This window comes from Cololabis saira, chromosome 10, assembly GCF_033807715.1.
Source record: "Cololabis saira isolate AMF1-May2022 chromosome 10, fColSai1.1, whole genome shotgun sequence".
In the NCBI taxonomy this organism is placed as follows: domain Eukaryota; kingdom Metazoa; phylum Chordata; class Actinopteri; order Beloniformes; family Belonidae; genus Cololabis; species Cololabis saira.
In genome coordinates, this window is record NC_084596.1 from 15,588,819 (window position 1) to 15,599,071 (window position 10,253).

At 42.9% G+C, this 10,253-nt stretch overlaps 1 protein-coding gene across 1 annotated transcript; it reads right to left on the reverse strand.

The window, feature by feature from the left end:
• Positions 1–1,496: 1,496 nt before the first annotated feature.
• LOC133452477 (Krueppel-like factor 6) lies at positions 1,497–9,814 on the reverse strand. Its single transcript, XM_061731814.1, has 4 exons — positions 9,503–9,814; positions 6,703–7,285; positions 5,708–5,831; positions 1,497–4,540 (listed from the first exon to the last, which is right to left on the reverse strand). Exons 1-4 carry the CDS (start codon positions 9,602–9,604, stop codon positions 4,489–4,491), a joined length of 861 nt encoding a protein of 286 aa, XP_061587798.1. The 5' UTR covers positions 9,605–9,814; the 3' UTR covers positions 1,497–4,488.
• Positions 9,815–10,253: the final 439 nt, after the last annotated feature.

Here is a 10,253-nt window from a genome sequence, read left to right on the forward strand (position 1 = left end):
AATACTCCGTGAGCACCAGACGGTTTATTTTGACAGTGAAGCAGTCCCCACCAAATGCACTACTTACTCCTTTATGGAAAACCACCCACCTGACGATGAATACAAAAGAACATGTCGTGACCTTGTTACTGACGGACAAATTAAACCCTGATTGAACTTTCATGTCAAGATTTTCCATAAAAGAACTATGGATGACTGCCATTTAACAAAGTCATGCTTTTTCTAGAAATTGGACCCCTACCAGTTGCTCCAGTTCTGTAGCTGAGTAGTTCTCAATCTTTCAGAGTCATGAATAAACAGGTTGTCCCAGCCCACCCCACCCACACACACCCCCGACACTCAGACATCCCCACTCTTGGGGCTCTGAAGTGATTACGATGCAGAGCCTGTGCATAACTTAAAACCAATGCTTTGTTTTTTGACAGCCACCACAAGTAACGCATTAATTAAAAGCCCTCCCAGTATATTAATAAGCTGGGACAGTGGACTTATTATCATTGTCACAATCAAAAACAATATGAGAGCTGTTGATAAATAACTTTTGTTTCAAGCTACTAAAGAAGAAACTAATGAAAATTAATTGACAAAAAATAGGCCCCTAAATCAAGCAATAGTCCGTAGTGAAGACTAGAATAAGTTTTAAGGTTTTAAAATTGTCATTGTTTGTGAATGTGGTGGGCTGCATAGAGCCTCACAAGCAAACTAGCTTTTAAGCAAGGCCGTCGATATGAAGACTTTAGTTTTGAGGAAGAACAAAATAAACTTAATCTATGTCCCTAACTTGCCAGAAATCAAGAAAACACTAAAGAGGGGTTCAAATGACAGAAATTAGTGGCTCTGGCTCTGTATCTGAAAAAGCAAACAGTTATTAAAGCGTTCTAGAGTTGAACTAGCTCTGAACTGGCTTTAGCACCCGCATATGTGTGTGTGTATATATGTGTGTATATGTATGTATACTTGCCAATGGGAGAAGAAAACATTTCTTGACTAGAATTCTTAAAACTAAAAAAAGACTAAAATAATCTCATCTAATACTCGTATTTTGTTGAAACAAAGCTTTTTTTTTTTTTACTTTCTTAAAAATGTGTTTTTGCCTCGTGGTTCAAATTGGTCAAAAAGTTGTACGTGAAACACCTCCTGAAGTATTTCTGGGAAGTCCTTCATATAGTTCCTTCATTCAGCAGGTTATTTGGTTAGGTACTATGGCACAACCTGACAATTTTTCAGTGTGCTGTCAATATTATTTTTTTTAATTATTATTATGTAGTTATTCATTCGCAGAGGCACAAACCATTCTTGCGTCTAAAACGCGTCCTTTCATTTTGCATATATTTTCCTCCCTTTCTATCCTCAGAAACCTCCACCAGCTTGAAATTCACCGACTGTCTTTCTGTCTCCACAGTAAGGGAATAAAATATCCCATAAACATGCATACATACTGTACACCCAGGTCATAGGCAGACTCACTCGGAGAGAAAAACAAAATACACACGTAGAACCAATAAAGTATTTTTATCCTTTTTCCAATAAAAAATACATTCATACAGAAACTATTTTACAAAAAAATTTCAAATGAAAAAATCTTATGCCATAAAACAAACAAAAATAGAGCCTTGTATTTTCCATGTTTTTCCAATAAAGATTATCTAGCTAAAGATACGGCATCTTTGCAGGTATCTGAAAAGTTGAGAGGAAGAAATGACAAATTACATGCCAAATATTAAAAAAAGAAAAGAAAAGGAAAAACTTGTTGGGCACCAGAATGCAAGTTTATGACAATTCACGTGTCCGCAACAATTCATGTCTGAATAGGTTGTTTTTCTTTGAAGGTGATAGGCCACAGGTGTGTCTGCTATTGATACCAATGAAAATGTACAATGCTCAATCTCACTATTCATTTCTCAAAAAACAAAGATGTTACACAAGCAAATAATAGAGAATTGAGTGTTTCTATTTTACAGTATATCTCCAAACTTTTTTTTCCTTTCGTATTTAAAAACAACACACTGCACTTGTTTTTGGTCCCATACTCATTTAAAATAGAAGCTTCCTTACAAAATTCCTTGCAGTAGTTTACAACGTAACACATCTTTGCATTTTTGACATTTCTCAGTGTAAAAAGAAGCCTTGCCAACAGATTTTCTTTAATCTACAACAAGTTGTCCTGCCTGTGATGTGACTACAGAGTAACATACTTCAAGTTGTAAATTAATGATTGAACAAAGTGAGTTCTTTCTCAACAATTCTTCAGATTATGTTTCGATGAAACCGGTGGAAGTGTCGGGGCTCAAACGAGGAAACGGTGATGAAATTACTCAACTGTGAAGTGAATGAGTTCAAACAAAAAAAGAAAGTAAGAAATAGAAAAATCTGAGAATTTGATCAGCTACAGAAGAGCACTGTTGAATTCTTGAAACTTAAGTGAAAACATGCTTATGGTGACGTTAGTACAGACAGAATCTGGTCCCTGTCCCATCTCAGTTTACATAGAGAGACAGAAACCTGCAGACCTTTAGCACAGCTCAGCTGAACTGGTCAGACTGGTCTCGGTACCGTTTATCCAGATCAGGGTCTTTCAAACTATGACTGAGCAGAGGTAATAGCTCACAATGAGAGAGAGAAAGAGAGAGAATCAATAAAACATGGAACATCAAAACAAACTCATGATTGAGACTACCGTCATCACTTCAACGGACACTTGAGACTACACACTTATCACATATAAACTAGCTGAATCGGCCCTGATTTAAATGCTTTCTTCGCTGTGAACTCTTAATTCGGCACCACCTTGGCGACCGACCACACAACATTTCATGAGAACATGTTTCCAAGGCTCTGTACCTGTTGTAGCAAGTTACAATTAATCTGCAGTGCAACCACACCATCTCATACTACATAGTAGTAAAACACTATAAGAGTAAATTGCGTTTACTCCACATACTCCACAATTCTGTCTTAGATCTGGGTCGTTTTGGAAAATATGATTTAGTTCTGTATATTTTATGATTATTCAACAAAAAAAAGGAAATAAAATGCAAAAATGGCAGTAATGATGAAGCTGATGTATGGTATTTTTTTTTGTATATTTAAGAGTGAAGAGGAACTGTTGTGAGAGAAAGGGACGAGAAGGTGCAGCTGTTTGGGTTAGAGCCTTTATAAAGCTATTCAATAACGCACTACTGCATTCGCAATGGCCGTTTGGTGTACGTGTGTGTGGAGAGATCTATTAAACAGGACAAGGCCACTTACATAAGGCATCAGTAAAGTCAACAGTGCATTTACAGAGAGAAAAAAAGAAACAAAAGGTGAAGAATATGTGAAAAAAGGAAGGAAAATCCCACGATCAAGACTGTGGCTAAGTTATAGTGGTATCCCCAATTTCTTTAAACAAAAAAAAAACTGCCTTATGTGTTGTTTTTTTTGTTTTGTTTTTTTTGTTTTCTTACGATACTATGATTTTGCGTATTATGACGGTAGCTGCTCTTGAATTAATTTTGTTGTCCTATAAGCAAACAAGTGAGCAACACATCCCCAGACACCATGCAACTTGTGTTATAATGGCAATAACTGTTTGTTGTGTACAACTGTTTTTTTTTTCTTCCTTTTAAGATAGAACGCTTACACAATGGACAACAAAATGAGCTTTATAGCATGTATGTTTTGAGACAAGCTATGTAATACATTGCACATTTAATAGCTGCACTAAAAAAAAAAAAAAAAAGTTTAAAAATAAAAAAAAGAACAACAACCTCCCACATTTGGACAGGGAGCTGTACTTCCACCTCCTGGCTGGAAGGGGGCAGCCTCTCGCTAAATGCGCGACCACACAACCCCCTGCTCCCTGCCACTGTGAACAGACTCAATCAACACAGACAGAACCTTTTGCTTGCATTCACTCTTAGTGAGACGACACATATCCCCCAAACCCTTTTCATAATAACACCCCCTCAACAAAGAAAGCCTCACTTGGATAACATCACCCCCTCCATGTCATTCACTCACAGTTCCACAATGCAAGCTCCATCCGCTCCATAAAGCCAGCACAGGCATCCAGTCACAGGCACTCACAGTCCCATGCGCACAGGCAAACACACTGTCAATGGAGGAATGGCGACCCCCCCCCCCCCCACCCACGGAGTCCCATAATCCTCCTGGAAAAAAACAAAAAAAGCATTGAACACCATACAGAAGAGTCTCTTTCCATCTTCTGCGGCCAAGATGTTTCCCATTTTCTTTTTTCCGCCCCAAGTCTCTTCTTTGCTCTCCTTCTCCTCTGTAAAAGCCTTTCATGAGCAGTCTCCACAGCGAGGTGTTGGAGGCACTAAGTATGGTGCAAATAATAGCCTGCGTTGCTTCATGTTTTTCCACTGTCTGGAACATGGCGGTGCCCCTGTTAACGCTCCCAGGACACACCGGCCTCGCTGATCCCCAACAGGTCAGGACAATCAAACAGAATCATCCCTTTGAGCTCTCGACATGGAGGCCATCTTAGATGTGCCTCTTCATGTGCAGCGCCAGATGGTCAGAACGGGAGAAACACCTGAGTAGAGGAAACAGAAGGAGAGAAAGAAAACATGTATGTAAGTTGCTGCTCGAGTTTGGCTTATCAAGCTACGGAGACAAAAAAACGCACAGCTAAGCTCAACTGAATCATATGAAAGAAAGAAAAAAAAAAGTGTTTCATAGCTGTAATGGTTTGTTGACGAGTAAAACCAGAAATAAACCATTTCTTTATTTACCAAATAAATAAACTTCTTGGACGGCGTTTAGATGAGAATAACAGCAGTGTTGGCTGCACAGTCCTTTTTCCACCACCTCAATGGCCTCCAGAAATTTTCTTTTTTAAACTTTTCACCAGAAGGCAGAGCAAACGTTGGAGGCCACTGTTGACAAGGGAACTCTCTGGAGAACTTACTGCCCTGTCTGGGTTTGTTCGCTTTTCTCTTTTGCAGACCCCACCAAAAAAGAAAACCCCCAAAAAGCCACTTTTCAGTTTGGATTGAACTTTGTCAGTCCATATGAATCCAGTATGGATCCGATCAACACTGAATCACAAAGAATCGGAGACTGAATATACGTGGGACCCTTGGATTCAGAGCTTTCTCCGAAAATCAGCGACGACACCCAGGTTTACTGAACACGCCTTACAGGCATCATTTCTGACCGGAGGATGGTGTGCAAATCAATCAAAAGGTTTTATTTCCTCTTTTGCATGTAGCCTGAAGAAAGCCTGTCTTTTTTTTATTTTTTATTTTGTAATTTCTTCGAGCCAACATCGTGCTGTATCGATGACCAATCAACATGCACGTACACCTTCTTGACTGATCACAAGAGACACAGGAGACACCGCTGGCTTCACCTGAGCTAGCCTGGTACTGAATCTGAAGATAAAACTAAGAAAAAATGAGATATGTGCTGCAGAAGTTATAACATTTATGAGAAGCTTTCTCTGATTTTACTAAACGAAATTGTGATCAGTCTCACTTCCTGGGCTCCGTAATATAATGTTCACTGGCTTCAGCATCCCCTATTTTGACCCCTTCATCCGTTGCCCTGCACGTGACTCTGTTTATATCCTGATTCTTGACCGTGGCGTGGGAACAACTCAGACATATTTGACAGTGCAACAAAAGAAAAAATGTCTTAGTGTTGAGACATTTGTGAACTTCCTTGTGGTGATCATTTCGTGACTTATGAGTGCTCTCACCTGTCGCAGTGACTGCATTTAAATGGCTTTGCTCCAGTGTGCTTCCTGAAGTGTCGGGTGAGTTCATCACTCCGTGCAAAGCGCCAATCGCAGCCCTCCCATGAACACCTGTAAGGCTTCTCACCTGGAAAAATCACAATACAAAATACATATATATATCTATATATCTGAAATGGTGTTCAAAAGCTCTGAACAAATTATTTCTGCAGGTTAATTTCCCAGTGTCACAATATCTAAAATTTTAAACTTCTCAAATATGAGCTTCCAAAATTTAGAGTAGCTGACATAATGCTGATTTCTGAGAAAGTATTATACTAAGTAGATCTGGCTGAATTCTGTAAGTTAAAGGGAAAAACAACCCTGTGATTGTAATATCTGCGACATGCATTCGTGCAGAACGGCTTCAGTAGAAGACTTATGTACTGAAAGCTTGAAAAAAAACAAAACACTGTCTGTTCCTAATGGCCTTGAAGGCCATTAACCATGTGGCTAACATGGTCAGAGAAAGATGCTAGGAATGTGACTTCCTCTCCTAATAGGCGGCAGCGCTGTAAACAGCCTGGCAGAGGTCAGGGGTGATGAGGGAAACATTTGAACCCCCAACAAAAACACCCAAAAAATGTCAGATTCCCATAATTTCTCCTCGCCTCATTTATTTTGTCCCCCAGAAATTAAACGCATACGGGAGAGTTTCTGAGTCTTTTCCCATGGTGAAACATGAGCGCTCATGATTTGTTTTCAGAAATCTCGTCCTCTGGGTGCCGCTTGGCCGCAGGAGAACGTCCCTCCCCTTTCTGTCTCTCCCTCTGACGCTCTCCCCTCCCCCTGCATGAAGTCACGTTCCACTGTGAGAATTAGGTCATAGTTGAGGGCATTCCTCCTGACAAACTATTCAAAGTATGTGGGGGTGTTTTCACCACTACGAGCAAGAAATCTGCATCCAATTTCATTTTACCAGCACTACTTTTGACAGATTCAGTGTCGGGTATATTTACCTGTGTGGGTACGCTGGTGTGCTTTGAGGTGCGAGCTCTTGGTGTACACCTTCCTGCATCCGTTGAAGTGACACCTGTGCACCCGCCTCCTCCCATCAGGAGATGCTTCCCCACTGGTCAGCCCAGATCTGTCCACGGTCCTCTCTATGGCACCAGTCCTTATTTTCCCAGGCGAGTGCAGCACAGTCTGTATCCCACTCCACACCTGGGCCACGGAGCCCTCCTTGCCGAGCTCGGGCGAGGACGGCGGCGTGCCGATGATGGCGGAGCCCAGGTCTTCGCTGCTGTCGCCCAGAATGTCGGTCAAGGAGTTGGAGGAGAAGTCGAGGGTCGGGGAGAGCTCCTCGGAGCTGTCGGAGGCCTCGCTGCTGGCATCGGAGTTGAAGCCACCAACATCAAGGTGCTGACTGTCCTGATTGTCTTCTTCCTCCTTGATGTGGGGGATCTTTGGGTCGGACTTGTTCGGCTTGTCCCCACAGGCGAGCATCAGCTTGCTCCACAGGTCCTCCTGGTTCTCAAATTTGAGGTCCGTGGCCGAGACGTAGGGCTCGCTCTGGAGGTATCTCTCCAGCTCGAGGCATGTCTGCAAGGAGGGAGAACACGACAGTAGTGATTCACTGGTGCTCCGACCCTAACTAATGCTTCTGCTCAACCAGAAAGTCCCTAAATCCACCAAAAAGTCATTTGCTTTTACAGGAATCTCTGGTAGTTTCCAATGTACCGTGTTTATTCTTAGCAGCAGCGGCGGGAGGAGATATGCTGTGACTCTGTACCACCATTGGTCCAGCTTCTTCAACGCAAGACACAATGTCCTATGCAGAGAATACTCAAATGCACTCTAAGAGTGCCCTCTGAGGCCATATCAAGGAGGATTACAAGTACCACACATCCTCCCGAGAGCAAGCAAGAACAAGGTGCTCTTACCCGCAAGCACATGCAGGGCTTTGCGTGTGTGCATGTGTGTTGAAGGCGGTCATGAAATTTACATATGCTAGAGACCCCTCTTTGGTTAGAGAAGTGCTTGTAGATCTTTTTTAAACCTTCAATTATTCAACATAATGTAGATTTAATAATGCATTTGGAGGCATAGCTAGAAATAACATAGCACACCAGGGAATGAGAGGAGGGAGGTCTGGTTCATGGGGGTCCATAAAAAGTCTGGCATGAATACTGCAAGAGCCGCTGTGGATTGTGGGCCTATTTTCTGTGAAAAGGAAGTGAGAGAGCACTTCCTTAACTCTCTGCAGTCAGCAAGTGCAAGCCAGATACTGTATGACAGCCACTTACGGGCCTGTGCAGTTTCCTGATGAAGTGCATTCCTGTTGTAAGTTTAATGTTACTTTAATAGAACTGAATAAAACAGCTGTGCCTCAAGCAATAAATAAGTGGGGTCATTTATTGCCTTGGTGACAAACTGAGGCTTTACTACTTGAAGTTCATGAGAAATATCAAGCGCAGAGCTTTTTAAAGAAGCACTGGAGATTCTTCCAAAATGTGGAGACTCAATGTTGTCTTCTGTTTTTTTTAATTGCCAAATAACGGGAGATAATTTTGAATGATATTTTTGCAAATGTTAAAAAAAGGTCCATAATAATGGTAAGTTGATATTAAATTAAGCATAGACTACAGGAAAAGAATGAAAGTAATGAAACAATCCAGGTGAATTAGCAGCCGTACAACTAACGTTTTTTATGTCTAAAATGAGAATAAAGTGGAAGTAAGTTTGGGAAAGGAAGCGAATGCATTGTTGGCTGAATCCCAGGAGCTTTAAATGTCTGGGAGAGCGAGTTGGAAGCGAGCCCGCAAAGATCTGTTAATGGAAGGACAGAAGAAAAGACCGAAGCCAATTCATTTCATTTCTCTGCCCGAACGAGAAGAGATTTTCTGGTTCCTCCAGACGGAAAAGTCCGCCGACTGTTCTGTCGTCGGGGGGCCGCGCGTTCCAGCCAAATTGGAACCGAAATCAGCCTCTTGTCATTCTCTCCCTCGGTCTGTCACTCTCGCTCGCGTAAGTGTGTGTGTGTGTGTGTGTGTGTGTGTGTGTGTGTGTGTGTGTGTGTGTGTGTGTGTGTGTGTGTGTGTGTGTGTGTGTGTGTGTGTGTGCGTGCGTGCGTGCGTGCGTGCGTGCGTGTGTGTGTTTGACAGAGAGCAGGAACGAGCGAGAGACGGAGAGAACCAGAGAGAGGGAGGAGGAGGAGGAGACGCGCAAAGACGCACGGCTCGCCATTCAGTCGCTGAAGCTGCAACACGTACAGCGTGTTTTTATTTTCTCACATGCTGAGCCTTCGCAACGCGCACGAGGAAATGTTCATCCGTAAACCCGCACAGAGCAACACCATGCATGGCGTGACGCAATAAAAGTCCGAATTATGTAAAGAATAGCAGCCTTGTTTCTGCGATTTTTGTTTAAAAGCAAACATTTAACTTGTAAAGATGTTAGTTTTATAGAAACATGTAACAATTTACGGGCACATAAATTCATGCATTCATTTATTTTAGTTTCAATGCCAAATAAAGATAATTGCTATTAAGGGAACTTGCATCACTTCCCCAAAACAGAAGATAAGTCGAGTTTTAAAAAAGGGAAATCAAGCTGTAGCAAAACCTAAACTTACACACGCAACTTGGACATCTGCACGTCGGCGCGCATGCAGCTGTCACTGCAAAACACGCTTCCTTCTAATTAAATTACGCAGATTCCGCGCACTCCTGCCTGGCAATAACACGCGATCCACGGGGCTTTCTGTCAGACTGCGGGCTGGGATGGATGGATGGATGGAGGGGGGAAAAGGCTCCTTACCTGCTGCCAGTATTCTTCCAGGGACGGTAAAGCTGAAAAGTATCCCGTGTCGTGCACAATCTGGAGCTCCTGGAAGATGCTGCACATCGGGATGACATCCATTTCACTCCTGACGTTGAGCCACAAGTAGAAAAAAGCGAATTCAAGCTCGTATAGAGGAAACGACTGCTGCAGAGAGAAGCTGGAGTCTTTGCTGTATTTGCATGTATGATCGCTGCGGAGTCGCGCACTTTTTCCCAGATGGAGCTGCTGAGCGTGCGACGCACAAGACAGCGCACAACAGTGAACTCACTAAAAGTCCGTCAGCGCACTGTAAACTTCCCCCCTGATTCAAAAATTACAGACAAACCCACCCCCATGTGATTCCTGACGTTTCTCGGCGCCGGCCAATGCGCTCGGAGGAGCGCGGCGCTCGGAGAGCGGACGCGTGCGGGCCAATGCCGCGCGAGGAGCCGCTCTTCCTCCGCGCGGTGATTGGTGCGCCTCCGCGCAGCGGCCCCGGCTCCCATTGGGCCAGAGCGGCTCTATTTTTAGAGCACTATATAAAAAGGACCTCCATCGGACGACAACGAGGAAGTGGAGTTTTCTACCGAACCAGACGTGCGGGTGCAACTTACTCCGGAGCGCCGTCAAGAGCAGGCTCGGGCTCCTGTATTGAAATAGAAACATTTTTGACCATCTTTATTTCACCACACAGGCGACACTTAAGCCTGAATTATGGTTCATAAATCAGCCTTTTACTTCTCACTTT

What these genes read in the sequence shown, in the direction of transcription:
- LOC133452477 (XM_061731814.1), bottom strand. Translation starts at nt 9,604, where the DNA reads ATGGATGTCATCCCGATGTGCAGCATCTTCCAGGAGCTCCAGATTGTG. An exon ending in ACACCAGCGTACCCACACAG is followed by an intron (nt 5,832 to 6,702) that starts GTAAATATACCC and finishes TGATTTTTCCAG; the next exon opens with GTGAGAAGCCTTACAGGTGT. An exon ending in AAATGCAGTCACTGCGACAG is followed by an intron (nt 4,541 to 5,707) that starts GTGAGAGCACTC and finishes TCCTCTACTCAG; the next exon opens with GTGTTTCTCCCGTTCTGACC.